This window comes from Cibotium barometz, chromosome 56 (assembly GCF_041138505.1).
Source record: "Cibotium barometz isolate CiBa-2024 chromosome 56, ASM4113850v1, whole genome shotgun sequence".
Lineage (NCBI taxonomy): Eukaryota > Viridiplantae > Streptophyta > Polypodiopsida > Cyatheales > Cibotiaceae > Cibotium > Cibotium barometz.
In genome coordinates this window covers 2,318,763-2,338,038 of record NC_141101.1, presented here as the reverse complement: position 1 = coordinate 2,338,038, position 19,276 = coordinate 2,318,763, and the positions used below count along the sequence as shown (strand labels likewise).

Below are 19,276 nucleotides of genomic sequence, written 5' to 3'. Positions count from 1 at the left end.
AAAGGAAAATGAGGGGGACGAGAGATCTTTGTATAGGGAATTTTCCACCCCCTAGCTGCTCGTTGGGCTGTCCCCGCTAGCTGCCAGGGGCCGACTACGGGGAGAATTCCCCTATTTCCCCCTTTCAAAAAGCTTTCACATGCTCAGCCTCTGGCAGGACGCAAAGGGCATGGCCAGAGTACCTTGTAGCTGCCCAAACTGCCCTACATCTGTTCCCACCTGCTCTTATGCTGATTGTGCCTTGCCTTCAGTGTCCAACTTCCGTCTTCCGTCCAGTCTGTTCATTCTCATAGACCGATGCCTCCAGGCCCTGAATATCCCTTCACAGGCGTGCATCCTACACTATCTTTGTGCAAACCCTAATCCTCCCTATCACTAAATGTATCAATAGGGCTCATAATGGTTTTTCTCTCCTAAACTACCCTGTACATGCCAGGGTTGATGCATCTGACAACTTCCTAGCACCATGCAGATTTCTCTCACTAGAAATAACCCAACACCTATATCAAACTCACAAGTAAGCATCCCGGTTTTCATTCACAACCATAATCACGAAAACATTTCGTCGGTTGTCATGTGTTATTTTTTATATTTATTCGTGGGCAGCCTCCATCAGATACAGGCAGGTTGTGAAAAGGTGTATAACTAGGACTATTGAGAAGCCTCCCCCAGTCCCTCTCATCAGCTTTGTTATTGACTTATGCCCTAACTTGTTTGGCCTCTCCACACTTCATGAACAATAAGGAATAATGGAAAATCAGCAGCAAGATTGGACATCGCATGTGACACGTGGCACTGCCATGTGGCAATGGTGATGTGGCAGTCGGGTACAGCTAGCCGACAGCTACTACTGGCCAACTAGGCGCATTGTGTTAGTATATATCATCTCCTGTTGGTGGCTATTCTCGTGTCTACACTATTTTTCCAGCAGCGGCTCTAATTCGAGGGGGGAAAACCAGAAAAAGCATTCGCCGATTTGAGTGCTTTCGTTTTTTTTTTTAGATTAAACTTTTTTTTTAAAGAGTTTAAAGGCCCCTCTAAGGTTTAAAGGTGTGTTTTTTTAAAGAAACCAGAATATATATATATATATATATATATATATATATATATAAACACAAAAGCAAAAGCTCAAGTTGCTTTTGGGGAAGATCATATAAACCCCTTAAGTGGGCTTCTTGCCACACATCTCTCAAGTTTTCAAGCTCTCAAGTTCTCTCACACTTTTCTTGTGCAATATCGAATTTTCTCTCCACTTGCTCTCTTCACGATGTCGACCCAAGAATCGGAGTTGGAGCCACTTGTCGAACGCGAAGGCTTGCCGGCTACGGAAGATACCGATGCCGATCTTTTTGACGATTATGTGTCAAAATCAGATTTCCAAGAGTTCAAAGTTGCTCTCGAAGCTTCTTCTTCGGAACGTCAGGCCCAAATTGCCGCCCAGATGCAAGCCTTGCAAAACTCCATCTCTCTCTTGATCACTATCCTCTCTACTCTTTCGGGTATGGATACCTTGGCCTCTGCTTTAGGCCCCAACATTACTCCGGAACCGTTCGGGAGCGAACAAAAGCAACGTACTAAGGAGATTGTGGACACTTGGCTACATAAGTGGCAGGTCCATTTTCAGTTTCATCCATATGATGATGGAAAAAAGATCCAGTTAGCAACAGGTTTCCTCTCAGGCAAAGCTTTGCTTTGGTGGAAGGAACTCAACCCTAAGCCAACAACTTGGGCACAATTCGAAGACGTCTTCAAGAAGGAATTCCTCAAGAAAGAGGATGATTATAATGTTGTTGCCCGATTTAGAGCTTTGACCATGACCCCGCAACACCTCACTTATGAGGTCTACCTCCAGAAGTTTAGGGACTTGCAGATGAAAGCTACAAAGATGGATCCCACTACTCTTTTGGGGTTCTTCGTAGCTGGTTTACCAGACTCATACCATTTACAGGTTAAAAATAACAAATGCAAAACATTGGACGAGGCCATTCATTCAGCTCGTATCTATGATGATACAATGGTCTCTTCGAAGTCTAAACCCGTTACCGAGCAGGGGAACAAGCATAAAAGAAAGTTCTCTGCACCTATGGCTAACACGACTGAAGGAAAGTCTTCGGACCAGCCTTCGAAGAATTCAAGTTCAACACTAGCGAAGAAGAAACGACTCCTTCAGGCTTTGAAGCTCAAGAAGGAGAGACGTTGTTTCATCTGCGAAGAAAAAGGACACATGCGTAACGAGTGTCCGAAGCAAAAGGGTGCAAAGACCAACGCAGGACCCAAGCAAAAGGAAGCTAACCAGTTGTCTTTGACAGGTACGTCAGTTACTGTACTTTCTCGCCCTAGTACATGTTCTGATTGTCTATTCAACTCTAAAGTATTTGGCTTGCTTGTTCTTCTCCGAGTTTATGGAGAAGTGAATGGCCATAGAATCCACATTCTTCTAGACCCTGGCAGCTCACACAACTTTGTTAACTACAAACTTGTGCAGAAATTGGGTCTTGATACGACACCCCAGGCGATCATACCTATGAGGTACGCCTACCTCGGGTCGGCAATATGGGATCGAAAGGTGGAGATGCTACCAATCCGGATTCAAGACTACAAAGATACTATGGAATGCTATATTATGCATCTAGAACTTGTAGACTTGTTATTAGAGATGAGTGGTTTAAGACTCTTCAAGTCCAAATAGATTGGTCTAGTCATATTTTTTCTTTTCGACATAAGAACACCCAGTATAGTATCTTAGGTGATTGTATACATCCCTCCATGGTTAGTTAGTACGAAAGGTACGGTACGGTACGGTACGATAAAATACGATACTAATTGGTACCTTAAAATTTTGAGGTACGGTACGATATTAGTACGTTTTTTTTTTTAAATACTTCCTAAACTTAAAAATTGTAGACAAGAAGTTACAAAATAGTAGAACCATGAACATAATGTCATCATGCCATTAGAGTACAAAATTGCTACAAAAGGATAGGCCAAAAACTCATGGCATGGGCGACCGCCAACATGCGTACATACATGATACTACATACTACAATACATCATCGATGGGCTAGAAGGAGATAGATGCCCAATGCCTAGAGAGCTATAACATATCAAAAGTCTACATCATCACCAACATCTGCATGATCATCAACATGATCACTACTAGAGTGTCCATCAAGAGAGTTCTCTGAAGAGGACTCTTCGAAGGTGGACGAGACACTCTGGGGATCATTCTCGCTAAGTAGGTTGCCATCATCATCAAACAAGAGCTCTCTAGGCAGTGGGGTATCATCATGAGGAGGCAATGGAATATCATCATGAAGGCGGGGATTGGAGCTCGAGGATTCCCGCCTCACATATGTGAGAAGGCCACCCTTTGCCGATGTCGAAGGCGGAGGCCTATGAACTCCAACTGCTCGGCCCCGTCCATGCTGACTCCTGGTGCTGCGAGTATCCGCTGCCACAAGCTCACTATAGAGTTCCATGAAGATTGCCTCCTCCTCATCATCAGGCAATATGATCGCTTGCCTAATATGGCAATGGCAAGTGCACACGCTCCTGACAAACAGCTCCCTATAGGCTGCAAAGGGCGATGAATGGCTCTCTAGAAGACTGAAATTGCTCCACGCATACCCAAAAAAAACAAACAAACAAACAAACAAACTCATTTTTGTACGGTATCGTACGAATCCGTACGGTACGGCAGGTGCGTACGGTTTCAGTCGTGCGACGTACGGAATCAACTATGCATCCCTCTCAAGGACCTCTTGTAAATACAGTTGATTTTGGAGATATAATGAATTCTTCTTTGTATACCGCTTTCAATTGTGTATTGATTCCACTTTCTTCATTTCTCATACCTTCTATGGATGTCAATGAATTAAGTGTATTTGAAAGCAAAGAATTACAGAAGATAATTGATTCATTTCAAGATGTATTTCCTAAGGAACTGCCATCGCGCTTATCACCTGAAAGGGTAGTAGATCATCGTATTGACCTGATCCCTAGTGCTCATCCTGTTAGTATTCCACCTTATAGGATGAGCCAAGCTGAGGAAGATGAGTTGGCTAAACAACTCGAAGACCATTTGAGGATGGACCAGATCCGTCCAAGTAAATCACCTTGGGGTGCACCTGTGTTGCTTAGGAGAAAGAAGAAGGACAACTCCTGGAGAATGTGCATAGATTACAAGAGATTGAACAAGCTGACGATTAAGAATCGTTATCCTCTCCCTAGATCAAATGACCTGATTGACCGGTTAGCAGGAGCGAAATATTTCACAAAGATAGATTTACGTACTGGCTATCACCAGATACGTATTCATGAAAGGCATGTCGAAAGAACAGCCTTTCGGACTAGGTATGGCCATTACTGAACATTTGGGAAAATTTGTGGTGGTGTTCCTGGATGATATTTTCATATATAGTCGTACTCTTGAGGATCATGTTAGACACCTCACGATTGTCTTATCTATTTTAAGACAGAATCGACTATATGCTAAATTAAGTAAATGTGAGTTCTTTATGACAGAAATCATTTACTTGGGACACAAGATCACTAGAGATGGATTGAGCATTGAGTATAACCGAGTTCAGAAGGTTCTGGACTGGCCTATACCACGAACAGTGAAACAACTTCGTTATTTTCTCGGTTTTGTTGTTTTTCTTCGGAAATCTGCGTGGAAGTACTCTCAGCTCACACTATCGATGACCGACTTGTTGAAAGGTCGTGGACGTAAGTCAAATCAGCCTATCACTTGAAATAACGATTTGGATATGGCCTTCAGACTTTTGAAAGATAAAGTCAAGGAAGCACCTATCTTAGCATTACCCGATCCTAGTCGGCCTTATGTTCTTGAAACTAATGCCAGTGACTATGCCATCGCGGCTGCCCTATTTCAAGATGGTAGACCTGTTACTTTTGAAAGTAAAAAGCTAGACGACACTCAATCTCATTGGCCAACCCTTGAGAAGGAGCTTTATGCTGTGATTCATGCTCTCAAGGTTTGGAGACATTATTTATATGGCTCCAAGTTTGTGGTATTGACTGACCATCAGTCAATCAAGTATGTGTGTGATGCAGATGATTTGAGAGGAAGGAAGGCACAGTTTCAACCGGAAACGTTTCAGCCCGAGACAAGTACGGACTGAAACACAAGACCGAAACACCTATATATCTATATATAATCAAGAGATATAAATACTAGGAAAAAAAAACCCAAAATTATTTAGCTGTTTCAACTACACATTTCAGGCGAGTGTTTCAGTGAAACATCGAAACGTTTAAGGCGTTTCAGACGTTTCACGTTTCAGGGCTGCTGAAACGCGTTTCGTGGTGAGACCATGCCTAGAAGGTAACTGCAAGTGGGAAGCAAGTCCGCGTGGCACTCACATGGGTGATATACGCAACAAGATGCAAAAAGAATCGATTTAAACATCACATCCATACTCACAACATGAGAAAAGAATCTATCCATACATCACATCCATCAGAGGAATGACAAGAAGGTATGAGATGTAAAGAGGGGACAAATTCAGTAGTAAGTCTAAGACCTCGTTTTTGTTTCCATTTGGAATTTGAGAAATTCAAAGTTTGAGGTTAATCTTGAAAACACTAGAAGAAGGTGCAGGCTGTAGGGTATATCATGTGTACAAGTTGCACAGTTGTAGACAAAAAAAAACAAATCTGTGAGTGTTTGTAGGGTATGGTGCCAAGGTTTGAACCTGGGATCTGCATGTCGACAGTCCCAGTTCTAATAACCACTCAGACTAGAGCCCACAGGCACAGCTGTAGACAAATTATTGACAAACTTGATCAAAGTTGCAATCTGATAGCAATCTTGCTTGATTCGAGGTGCACAAATCTTGAGATGCAGATTGAAAGTCAATGTGCCAAGTGACCTAAAATTTTTGACCACATCACTTTAGACAAAATGGACCTTTCTTTCGTTCATTTTGCCTGTTTCAAAACATTTCCGACAAGAAATGTTTTGAAAGCATTTCATGTGTCACACCATGCCTTGCCTTGCAAGAAGTTATATTCTTTTCAACATGAAAACCAATAACCTTGCCTTTATTCCCTTTGCAAATAGAAAGCACAGAGGACAGGAGAAGGTAGATAGCATACAGCAACCCTTGATTGGGTTAAAGAGTTCTAAACAGGAACACGACCTCAGCTCCATAAAGTTGCTCTGTCCAAACCGTAGCATTGTCAGGGTCGTAAATCCTGTTTACACATTCATACTTCCAATGCCGACCCTGCATGTAGCAAAAAAGATTGATACCCTTTAATCCCTCCACTTTGACTTGGTAGTAAATCAAAGGTTTCATCACTTTACCTCGAGAAGATGACTGTTAAACTCTGGAGGTAGATCATAAACATAGATAAGTGGGTGTTGTTTCTGTACAACTGCAATAATGTCTTGCGAAGAACCTTCATGCTTAAAAGCTGACTCTCCCCCTTCAGGAACAGGTAATGTTTCTGGACTTAGCCACTTTGGCCAACTACTTGAAGCTATTTGAGGCGAAGGTATGCTACAATCAGCACCATACCAACCTTCTCCACACTGGAAAGAAAATACCACGTCTGAAAGTCATGCAAAGGTTGTGGTTAAGTGAAACCTGAAGAAACTCAAAGTTGCACTAAAAGATGCAAGCATATCAAGCCAAAACCTGGCAGAAGCCACCTCTACAAAGCCCATTTCCACAACATTGGTTGATGCAAACACATTGAGTTGCAGTCTCGCAAAACCTTCCCCAAGTGCAATCATACTTGCAATCACATTGCTCTTTGAAACTTGACTTCCTGCCATAGCCATCAACGGGATCCACATTGCACCAGCCATTCTTTTCACTATCATTCGTGAAAATATTGTCCCAATCTGGCTTTGCCCAATCCACCATTGTACCTCTAAAATAAAAACCAATCTATTAATATCTCTCTCTCTCTCTCTCTCTCTCTTCATTGATGTATACCATTTTATACCCCCAGTATGGTCCAGGATGGAGCTAGCTAGGCTGCATATCATGATTGTATACTCCATGCATATAGCTTGGCATTCTCCTAGTAGTAGAGCTCCATCCCCTCCCCCACTCATTGTACTTATGGCACACCCAGATTCAGCTTTTTAGTTCAATACTTTTTCATTTTGTTGGGATGACAGAGGATACCCCCCATACAGGTACACCGATTTGTCTCATAGGCCGAGATCGGTCTTTTGGAAGACGTTAATAAAATCTTTCTTTCTTTCTTTCTTTCTTTCTTTCTTTCTCTCTCTCTCTCACCAGAAAGATCCTCTAGAGATACACAGGAGTGCCCCTCCACAATCAGTGAATGTGGAAAGCCTCTCTATCGCATAGATGTCGAGGATCTACTTTGGTTTCCTCACATTGTATCATTGTACCGTTGGCATTTACAAAGCTGCTGTTTTTTCTCTCTCTCTCTCTCTCACCAGAAAGATCCTCTGGAGATACACAGGAGTGCCCCTCCACAGTGAATGTGGAGAGCCTCTATACAATCTCATAGATGTCGAGGATCTACTTTGGTCTCCTCACATTGTATCATTGTACCATTTGCACTTACAAAGCTGCTGAGCCTCTATACAATCTCATAGATGTCAACGATCTACTTTGGTCTCCTCACATTGTATCATTGTACCATTGGCACTTACAAAGCAGCTGTTTTTTCTCTCAACTGGAGTTGGGTTTTCTTATCATGTTTTCTCCATGACATGGACACATTGTAACACTTTTGGTCTCACAGACCCTTTGGTCTTTTTTTTATACGTCGAGAGATCGAACGTCAAAAGAGATCTCTTTCCCTTTGTAGATTGGGATTTTGTTTTGATTTCTCTCTCAACTGGAGTTGGGTTTTCTTATCATGTCTTCTCCATGACATGGACACATTGTAACACTTTTGGTCTCCTAGACCCTTTGGTCTTTTTTTTAGACGTCGAGAGATCGAACGTCAAAAGATCGATCTCTCTCCCTTTGTAGATTGGGATTTTGTTTTAGTTTCTCTTAGCTGGACGTATCCCCACCACCCAGCCAATGGGCTGAGGTCTTAGCCGTGGAAGCTTTCCATAGCTTACTGCTGCTGCAGCTATTGGACCCAAATGCTCTGTTCAAACCCAAATTGCTCCATTCCAGCCCTGGCAGCCCAACAACTCCCCACAGTCGTAGATCGGATATAGATTTTGACTTTGATGATGATGTCTTCTCAATTTTATGTGCTAATGAGAGCGCTTGGAAAAAGCTCTAGTTTTCTTAACAAACAAGTACTTGTTGATGAAGGGGACGAAGACTTTGTGAGCAAAGATGTGAAGACATTGGAGGAAGAGGTGACATTTGCAGCAATATGGGGAGGTGAAGGTAGAAGGTGATCACAGATGGATGCTCAAAGACTCAAGGTTCGAGAAAAAGACGCAAGGTCAAGTAATGGCTGTTTTGTCTATGGTCACGAAGATATATGGATGTGGGATCCTTTGGGTTATGATGATGATGTGATTGTTCTCGTGAAGGAGGGTAAACAAATTGGTTTGAGCATTTAAGTTGATGCTAGACATTAATAGTGATAGCATGCATGATGTAGCTTGGAGCCAGGAGGTTTCCATTCAAATGGTTGATGTGATGGTGGCTAACGAGGTTCTCTAAGTTTCAGGAGTCGTAGTACAACAAGCAGTGCAAAAGCCAGATTGATGGGTGCACATGAATGTCCACCTCTCAATCGGGGGCAGCATTAAAACAAGCAAGCCATCTAGGTTAGCTCAAGGCCCATGGAAGTGGAAGGGACGCTAGAAGTGTGGATGATCTCACCAGGCCAGGCGATGTCTCTATTGGAAGCCCGGTGCACAAGTGTTAGCAGTCATCTCTTGTCTCTACACTATGTCAGGGCCTTTGTTGTGGGTGTGCCCGCCCGTTTTAGTGTTTTCCCATTTTTTCTCTCTCTCCATGTATTTTTCCCTATTTTCCGGAGGAGTGGTTGGGCTGTCGGCTGCCCCCAGATGCTGGCCGACTGTGATTTTTCTGCCCAACTCTTATTCTGCAGTCCTGGCCGACTGCATACATCTGGCTGACCAGGTCTCTGCTGGTCGTGAGTATGGGCTGCTGTCGGCCTGCTTTAGGCTGGCCGACCAGCAGCCTGGGGCCATATAAAATGGCCCCTTGCCCCCACACTCCATGTTGTAGTCTCCGGGATTTTCTTTAATGTATATAGCAGAGTTACACAGCTTCTCTTTCTCTCTTTCATCTGTGTCTTGCTCTCTACAAAAGTTGTCTTCATTTCTGCTGTGCATTCTGACATGGTATCAGAGCCCCAAGTGGCTTGAAGCTTGGAGACAGTGGGATGTCGAGGGTTTGCTGATTTGAGGTGCTGATTGGAGACTGTTTGGGCTGTATGGGACTTGGAGATCGGGTAAAAGGCGGCAATCACCGTTGGACAGCCACCTTGCATATTATTTGCAGCCTCTTCTTCTTCTTTTTTCCCACCCACCCTCCCTTCACAAGACCTTGTGAACCCTTAAGATGGCAGACTTGCTTGAGATGACTGAGAAGCACGTGAAGATCCCAACACTCCCCACGTTCCTGGTGGACCGACAACTGGACGGGAACAAATACGGCATATGGAAAGTAATGATGGAGTCTGTTTTGGAGTCTTATGACTTGGCTGATTTCATTGTTGTTGGGGTTCCACGGCCGGAGTTGGAAGATGGGGATTTACCCTCTATACGGAAGGAATGGGAGGCACAGGCACAGTTATGGGATCGTGTTAATGCCCACGTCCGTTCTTTCATCTTCCTAAATTGCACACCACAGGTGATCAATCACATAAAGCATATGACGCTGGCCAGAGGGATTTGGCAACATTTGGCTTCTCTGTACAACAGGGTAACACCCATGAAGAGGATCTCCTTGGAAGTTCAGATGCGGGTGATGAATCTTGCAAAGTCGTCGATGATGCGGAAGCACATCAACAAGTTGCAGGCTCTTCAACATGAGGTTCTCCAAGCGGGGAAAAAGATATCGTCAGAGGATATGGCCATCACGTTGTTGTCTCATTTGCCCTCTCAGTACTCAGCATTTTACTCCTCTTTGATTACCAGTGGCAGGCTCAGCACCATCACGTGGGAGGAGCTTGTGCCAATGGTCTTGGACCAGGAAGAGCGATTCACGAACCCTCCACAGGGCAAAGGTTCTGAGGCCTTGACTCGCCAACGGTCGAAAGGCCATAACAATAACAACAAGGACAAAGGGAAGTCTTCTAAGAAGAAGCCCGATTCAGACCGTAAGAAACTGAAGGCCAAGCAAACCTGTAACGATTGTGGCGAGAAAGGCCACTATTGAAGGAAGTGTCCCAAGCAGAATAACGGGAAGAGTGCTGATTCTTCAACTTCAACTGCAAAGACTCCAGCCTTTGGTGCACTTGGAGATTTTGGACACCGATGCTTCATCTTCTTCGAGCGAGGAGGCACTTGGCTTCACCGCCAGGGATACTCGGGAATGAATTCTTGATAGTGGTGCTTCCAGGCACATGACTCCTTCCCGTGATTTCTTACAAGATCTTAAACGACATTCAGGTCGCATTTTCATTGGCGACAATTCCACCATACCGATTCACAGTGAGGGCCAAATGGAGATCATTCCCGATGGCAGAGGGAAAAAGCATTCCTCTCGTGTTCTTTACGTCCCCGCACTTGGTTTTCATCTGTTGCCAGTGCATGAGGTTTGCAAGACTGGCTTCCGGGTGGTGTTTAAGGAGCACTCTGTTGCTCTCCGGGATAGAGAGATAGGCCAGGTTGTTTGGAAAGGCGGAGTAGAGAACGGTATATACAAACTCTCAACACTCTCCTCACTTACACGCTCACAGATTGGTGACTTGTGGCACTTTCGGTTTGGCCACTTGAATGTGGATGCGCTGCGGCGGTGAGCTTTCCGGGACCAAATGGTGGTTGGCTTGCCAGATGTTGGCAGTAGGCAGGGCCGCTGTAGTTCTTGCATTCGTGGTAAGCAACACATGGAATCTTTTCCGAAGCAGGCTTCCAAGCGGGCTTCAAAACCTTTGGAGTTGGTACACACTAACTTGTGTGGACCTATGCAGCTGCCATCCTTGGGAGGTTCTTTGTATTTCATGCTGCTTGTTGATGATTGTAGTAGATTCACTTGGGTTTATTTCCTTTCCCAAAAGGACCAAGCTTTTGCTCGGTTCAAAGAGTGGCATGTGATGGTAGAGAAAGAGTCTGGCTTGCACATAAAGACTCTTCGGGCTGACAAAGGAGGAGAGTTTTCTTCCAGTGCATTTGTGCGGTTTTGTGCAGAACATGGCATCAAGCGGGAGCTGGCCAATATAGGTTCGCTTTCAGAGAATGGAGTAGTTGAGCGTAAGAACAGGACTGTGGTGGAGATGGCGAGGACGATGCTGGAGCATTGTGATCTTCCTCGTCCACTTTGGGAAGAGGCTATGGCTACGACTGTCCATATCCTCAACCGTTCTCCGACGACTTCAGTACCGAACATGACTCCCTTTGAGGCGTATTTTGGCAAGAAACCAGATGTCTCCCATTTCCGTGTGTTTGGGAGTGATGCATATGTTCACATTCCAAAGAAGCTGAGAGGGAAGCTTGACTCAAAGTCCCAAAAGCTTGTTTTGGGGGATATAACTCTCTTTCCAAGGGATACAGGTTGTATGATCCCGAGAGGAATGAGGTCGTTGTCAACAGAGATGTGGTTTTTGATGAGTATGTTCCAGTTTCCATTGTTGATGAGCCGCCACTTCTTGGAGACCCAGATGATTCTGATGATGATTCCGAGTCAATCGTTCCAGCTAGACAGCCTCAATTAGTTGAGGAGGTTGAGCCCGCGGTTGGAGATGAGCCCCCGCACAGCAGCAGGAGGCTCCGCCTTCTGTTCGAGTACCCAAGTGGTTGTTAGACACCCTTCGGGAGTCAGGTGTTACGGAGCTTCCCTCCGAATGGACCACAAAGGATGGACCTCGAAGATTGCATAGAGTTCGAGACAAGTCATTCAGCGGAGCTCTTACTACAGGTAAACTATGCTTTGATGTCTCGTATCATGCGAGACAAAGATCCCACTTCTGCCAAGGAAGCCCTTGCACAGGATACTTGGAGAAAAGCCATGCAGGTGGAACTCGATGCCATAGAGAAGAATAAAACTTGGGAGTTGGTTCCGAGGCCGTCAAAACGGTCTGTCATTGGTGTCAAGTGGGACTTAAGACCAAGTATATGTTAGATGGGACCACGATTCGGACCGTTCTTGCCCTTGCTTCTTCTCAATGGTGGCCTGTATTTCAGATGGATGTGAAATCTGTGTTCCTTAATGGTGACCTGCAGGAGGTGTATGTTGAGCAACCTCCAGGCTTTGAGGTTCCAGAATCAAAAGGAATGGTTTACAAGTTGCGGAAGGCCTTGTATGGTCTTAAGCAGGCTCCCAGGGCTTAGAATCAGAAGATTGATTCCTTCTTTCTTCAGACTGGATTTCAGAGATCAATTGCAGATCCTAACTTTCGAGAACAAGGCATGGTCACGTTGATCATCCTTTATGTGGATGACCTCGTTCGCGCTGGCGGTCATGTGGAGCACATTGCAGTGATGAAGGCTACCTTGTCAAAGGAGTTTGAGATGACCGATTTAGGCTTCCTCCACTTCTTCTTGGGATTGGAGATCTAGCAGACCCAGAGGGGGTTCTTTGTCTCTCAGCAGTGGTATGTCCATGAGTTGCTTGAGGCCTTTGGGATCGAGAACTGCAAGTCTATCACGTCACCGATAGACCCAAACACAAAACTTACAGTTAATGATCATTGTGAGCCAGTTGATGCCTCTCTGTACCGGAAGCTGGTTGGTTCATTGATTTGGTTGCTGAACACCAGATTGGACTTGAGCTTTCCTGTGGGACTGTTGAGCTCGTTTGTGCAGATGCCGTTGAAGTCTCATTGGAACGCAGGATTGCAGATCTTGCGGTATCTGCAGGGTACGAAAGATTTTGCTTCTTTATTGTTCAACGGAGGACAATGCGGTGGACATCTTCACGAAGTCTCTACCTCAGGCTATGCTCCGACGGCACTCCAGCTCACTGGGGTTGGTTCCACATCCAGGAGTTGAGAGGGGGTTAGCAGTCATCTCCTGTCTGTACACTTGTCAAGGCCTCTCTGTTGTGGGTGTGCCCGCTCACTTTAGTGTTTTCCCATTTTTTTCTCTCTCTCCATGTATTTTTCCCTATTTTCTAGAGGAGTGGTTGGACTGTCGACTGCCCCCAAATGCTGGCCGATTGTGATTTTGCTGACCGACTCTTAATTGCAGTCCTGGTCAACTGCATGCATTTGGCCGACTAGGTCTCTGCTGCTGGTCGTGACCTGTCCAGATGCTGGTCGTGAGCAAGGGCTGTTGTCGGCCTGCTTTAGGCTGGCCGACCAACAGCCTGGGGCCATATAAAATGGTCCCCTTGCCCCCACACTCCATGTTGTAGTCTCCAGGATTTTCTTTGGTGTATATAGCAGAGTTACACAGCTTCTCTCTCTCTCTCTTTCATCTGTGTCTTGCTCTCTACAGCAGTTGTCTTCATTTCCACTGCGCATTCTGACAGCAAGATGTGGCCATTACACGATTTGACATAAGAACCAGCTCTTAGGAGATGTGTTCTGTTAGCATTAATAAGATAATTAAGGCATGGTTATGTGTGTTTAAGGGCACAAAAAGATCAACTCTGTGCTAGATAAATGGCAGCTTGGCATGACTGGAGTGGAGGAGGTCGTGTGGAAAGGAGAGGAGAGCTCATCACTGCTGATTTTCAAGAGAGTCCTTGCTGTAAAAGGTTTGGCACATGAGCCTTCTATGGGCAACAGCCAAGGAGTACGAAGTGCACGAGGAGATTACACCTGCCGCTACAAGTGATGGCCATGCAAATGGCAACACGCAGTAGTACGGGCTCAGTGCACACGCAATGTGGCGGCTTCTTGATGATATTCTTGGAGGCCCCAACATTTTGCAAGGTATGTGGATAAATCCCATTTAAAGGGAGGTGATGCAACGGCCTCCTAAGACACTGCAAGAAAACCTTAGCCTTCTAAGTGAAGTGGATTTCTTTTGTTTCCAAGTGAATTTTGGGACAAGTTTGAAGGCTATTTTGAGCCCTTTTGAAGTTTTACCAAAGGACTACGTATAAACAAAAATTGGGTTTATCAATGGCATAAGGATTCCTTGATGTGTTTCTAGATATTGTCATTTTGACACACAAATCAATTAATAATTACAAATGCATTTGTGTATTCTCGAAAAGGGTTGTTGTGAGCACATGTTTATGCATAAGACTTGAAATCTCAAAGAAGGCACATCCTATGTTTTTGTAACATGCTAACTATGCGGAAGATAGTAAATGAAGATTAACACTAATCACATTCACTAAGATGATGACACAAAGAAGTGGAGAGAATGAGAACCTACTCCTACTGTATTACTGAATGAATAAGCATTAACAATGATTAGCAAAGATCCAAATCAAATCTGACCCCTCAATGATGTACATGAATAAACTAATGGTTCTTGTCCTCCTCTGTGCGTTAATGAAAAACATTGATATATGGAGGTATTTGTAAAAAGTGCGCAGCGGAAAGCATGAGACATAGGCACAGAGAGAAGGAAAACAAATTTGCATAATGATGAAGAAGCAATGATACAATCAGCCCTGTGCAAGGGGTGGTCCCTGTATGTGTTGGCATGATGAACTACTCCCCTAAGGGAGGACCCGGGTCTGGAAGCCCCTGTCAGAGTGAGTACAAATGAGGAGGAGGCAAGCCTTCTATAGCCCCAAGATAAGCTGGCCGACTTGCTCCAGAAAAGTCTCACGACTGGACAAAAAATAAACATGTGATAATGGGTGGCCAACCCTACAACCAAGGGCCTAAACATGAGGAAAAAATAAGTGCCCGGGATAAATCTGGGCACCCCTGATACATAACTTGGGCACACTACCAGGAGATGAATAATGCTAACACCCCCTCTCAGATCCTGGGAGTTAAACCGGTCCAAGGAGCTAGAAAAGGAAACCTCCAAAGCAAGTCTAAAAGTCGATCTGCTCCCGCCTCTGCCACTTGCTCCAAGAAATTGCTCCCGATCCAGAAGGCCAACAAAATCCAAAGAATGAACCACCAGATGTCCATATCTCCAACCCAATCTATATCACACCTGTCACACAATGTGCTCCCTCTTCAGCCCAAGAAAGGATGTCGCCTGACTCTACCTCCAACAAAAAAAAATCTGCTCCTTGGAGAACACCGCCAAACTGTCTCCCTATTGGCACCCCCTCTAGACACCGGCCCACAATGTCTACATCAGCCCTGGTACTCAAGCCTCCAACTCTGAGCTTGTTGAGCACCAATCTCCAAATACAAGGTTTCCGGATCTCCATGTATCCCTCGGTCCAAGAATGCCTCTCTGTCCTGCTAACACTCCAAGTGGAAGAAACATACCTCCAACACTGTAGCTGACAATCCTGCTGGCACCTGACCTTTAAAACCTGTATCCATAACTCGCCGTCGCGTGATGGGACTACTTCTCACACACCCCTATGAGTCACCCAATCACATGGCAACACCCCCTGAGCTCTTTGGTGTTTTAACTATGGCAGTGAGCTCAAGAAAGCTCTCCTGTCAAAACCTGACACCCCCAGCTGGCAAGCTCCCAACCAACTAGTCACGTGTCCATGTGGAACCAACCATCCACAACTCATCATCCCAAAGCACAATCTGATGTCAATCATCTGCTCCAAACTGCTGCTCCACTGGTACCTACTTGCACCCAATGAACCTGTTCACCTGCCATGCATCCTGTACCCATCCTGCAACTAAGCAAGTACCTGTGAACCTCGACAACAGCTTTCGTCACCAAGTGACCTAGCCTGCAATTGCATGAATGCCGATATCACCCTGTACACCAAGCTCCCAAATCAATGCTTATCCTAGGGATGAAGACTCATGTGCCTGTACCCTGTAATAATCCAGAAGGCCATCTGCCTAGGGAATAGGAGTGGCTCACTGCCAAGTAACCACATCCCCCTCTCAAGGGTGAACACCCTGAGAACCTAAAGGAAACACCCGTACACCAGCAAAACTATGCTGAACTGGCACAAACTCATAGATCCCCTCTGCTATCGAGAAAGGCTAACTGTCTTCCACACACACCTCAAGGATGAGAATCCAAGTGTGCACCCATGAGTCTGAAAACTCTGACAAAACAAAGACTGGCCGAGCAAGGGCTCAAGGCCATGTGGGAAGGCACCATTCCTAAAAAGAACACCTGCCTCCACTGCCTCCAAGAACACAGATGAGTTAATGCAAAAAAACGCTGCTGTAAACAGCTGGCAGCACGTGTACCAAGAAGAAGAAAGGGAAGAGGAAAACACAGCAACTTCAGCACCTCCTTTGGCTGCCCCATATCTGCAGAAAACGCAGCCAGGGTGTCTCCCCTGCTTGCTGCCCCATATCTGCAGAAAACGCAGCCAGGCTGTCTGCCCTGCTTGCTGCCCCATATCTACAGAAAACGCAGCCATGGTGTCTCCCCTGCTTGCTGCCCCATATCTGCAGAAAACGCAGCCAGGCTGTCTGCCCTGCTTGCTGCCCCATATCTACAGAAAACGCAGCCAGTAGGGACTGCCATGTACCTCCTTCAGCCGCCTAGACAAGGCCAAAACGCTCCCTCCTCCTCTGCAACCAGCAGTATAGAAAAACGCAGAAATCCTTCTCTCTAAAAAAAACGCCAGAACACCTTCTGTAGAAGAGCCTCAACCCAGTGCTCTGATACCATGTAAAAAGTGTGCAACGGAAAGCATGAGACATAGGCACAAAGAGAAGGAAAACAAATCTGCATAATGATGAAGAAGCAATGATACAATCAGCCCTGTGCAAGGGGTGGTCCCTGTATGTGTGGGCATGATGAACTACTCCCCTAAGGGAGGACCCGGGTCTGGAAGCCCCTGTCAGAGTGAGTACAAATGAGGAGGAGGCAAGCCTTATATAGCCCCAAGATAAGCTGGCCGACTTGCTCCAGAAAAGTCTCACGACTGGACAAAAAATAAACATGTGATAATGGGTGGCCAACCCTACAACCAAGGGCCTAAACATGAGGAAAAAAAAAGTGCCCGGGATAAATCTGGGCACCCCTGATACACAACTTGGGCACACTACCAGGAGATGAATAATGCTAACAGTATTCTCTACCGATCCAGATGTTGTTGTGACTGTATGCCCTTGGTCTTGGCTCTGCATCCTAGGTCTCTGAATATGCTCATGAATGACCCCTTGACCTCCCTTTATATAAGGATTTTGATATCAAGTCGTATGTTGGTTGGCTAGCCCTTTTTAGGTCACCAAAAGTCATCAAAAATGTCAAAAATTGTGTTTATATTATGCCCAAAATATGTCCCAACCATTGGTGCATGTCCAGGGCCTCGGCTACCCATTAGTCTGCCAAAATGGCTCCAATCTGCCCATAATCTTCTTTTAACTTTGCCTAAAAGGCAGTTGCAAGAAATAATCATGCCTACATGACATTGGATTAAATTGTGTATGTGACAGCTTTTGGGGTGCAATCTCTAAGAGCTTAAGAGCTGATTTGGCATTTTTTAAAGACTCTAATAAGACCTAAGAGGGCTGTATGAATCTATGTGGAATTTGGGTTCACTTGTGCAAGTGTGAAGAGCACTCTGGATGTCACGTGCACGCCCGTGCCATGGCTAACCCTGCGCTGCAGGAACACTCTTAATCCCTAATCAGTGTAGCAGTTAGGACAGCATATAGTGTCAGCATCAGTAACCGAAGCATCATCATCAGTGTAGCAGCATTGCCTACATCATCAAAGTCATCATCAACATCTACATCAGCATGGCAGCCCATTAGGGAGGTATGGAACCATGTGTGTAGGCCCCATTATGTATGGTTAATGAACGAGGTTGAAGGAGTTCTGGATGATCAGTACAGCTGCATTTTCAATGTTTAGGACAGATAAATGCCTTGGGATTATAGCATGTGTGGATCTATGGGTGAAAGCAAGAAGGGTTGACTATGCTTTGCACCTTACTGGTCAAGCCGTGTTATAGCAATTGAGTCTATGGCTATGGGATTATATAGAAATTGTGATTGAAGGCAAGATAGTTGAGTTGGTAGAGACTGTTGTTGGTGTGAGTGAATAGAAGTGTCAGTAAAGCAGCATACGAGGGTGTTTGGGCCCCATACCCAGCTACAGCATGCACACCTTCAGCATTCTAGTGCTCAGCTTACCAGCCTACAGTGGTTCGAAACCGGCCCATATCCAGCCCTAGACAGCCATAACACAGCCAAGAAGAAGAGAAAGGCCAAAACACTCAACATAACTTTGTGCACAAAGCAAATAGTTATGAGGTCAGCATCACGGAAACAGGTAGAAGGAAAAGAGATACTTGACAGTGAAGCCACACGCTTCTGCTACCGGGCGCTCAGGGTATTTTGTACCACTCCCACAGAAGCACATTGCCCTTCTCTTGTCGCAATGTGCAGAGCAGATGGACACCACCCATGGACCATACGGCCAATCTGCTGATGCGTTCAGATTGCACTCCAAATTCAAGACGTCCTGACAGCCCGGTCCTGCATGCATCCATGTGGATCATCAAACCACATAACACCTTTTTATGAAAAATCCAAGATGTCCTGCGATCATCAAATCACATAACCTCTTCTCATGAAATCACATGATGTAAAGACATAGCAATCACAGAATCCATAGCCTTTGAGGGCTACCATGGTCCCCCGTGATGAGCCAAGGCATGTGTGTAACCAGCCTTAGAAATCAAGAACTTTCCCCGCAATGCTTATGCAATAAAAAGACTGAATTTCATATATTAAGATCTTTCTATGTTTCTTCTGCATTTAAAAGAGTAAATGTCATGGTGATAATTATTGAGCAAAGGCATCAGTGCTCACCCCCGAATCCATGGAAACATCGGCATTGTCCATCTGCATGGTTGCAGGTGCCTTGTTGACTGCACTGGTTTGGGCATGGCCTATCGGCAATGGTCTACAGGAAAATCAAGCCAAACGGCATCCCAAGCCAGAGTCTCAGAGGGATAATTAAAAAACACAGTTATAAATGTTCTGTTAAAAATTGGGAAAGACGAGGAGGGTTTGTGACCCAAAAAGAAATAAATGATTTAAAAAAATTGAACAAAAGGACCTGTAATGTGCGTGCGTGCGTGCGTGTGTGCGTGTGTGTGTGTGTGTGAGAGAGAGAGAGAGAGAGAGGGAA

At 45.2% G+C, this 19,276-nt stretch overlaps 1 protein-coding gene across 3 annotated transcripts in view; it reads right to left on the bottom strand.

Moving 5' to 3' along the window:
* LOC147606791 (exostosin family protein) overlaps positions 1 to 19,276 on the bottom strand; it is a 49,388-nt gene that overhangs the window by 29,474 nt on the left and 638 nt on the right. For all 3 annotated transcript variants that reach the window (XM_086791452.1, XM_086791450.1, XM_086791451.1), the window contains exons 2-6: positions 18,955 to 19,048; positions 18,432 to 18,618; positions 6,666 to 6,903; positions 6,332 to 6,559; positions 6,165 to 6,251 (exon numbers count right to left, since the gene is read on the bottom strand). In XM_086791452.1, coding sequence (XP_086647578.1) covers positions 6,165 to 6,251; positions 6,332 to 6,559; positions 6,666 to 6,903; positions 18,432 to 18,618; positions 18,955 to 19,048 — 834 coding nt within the window. The remainder of the gene's footprint in view (positions 1 to 6,164; positions 6,252 to 6,331; positions 6,560 to 6,665; positions 6,904 to 18,431; positions 18,619 to 18,954; positions 19,049 to 19,276) is intronic.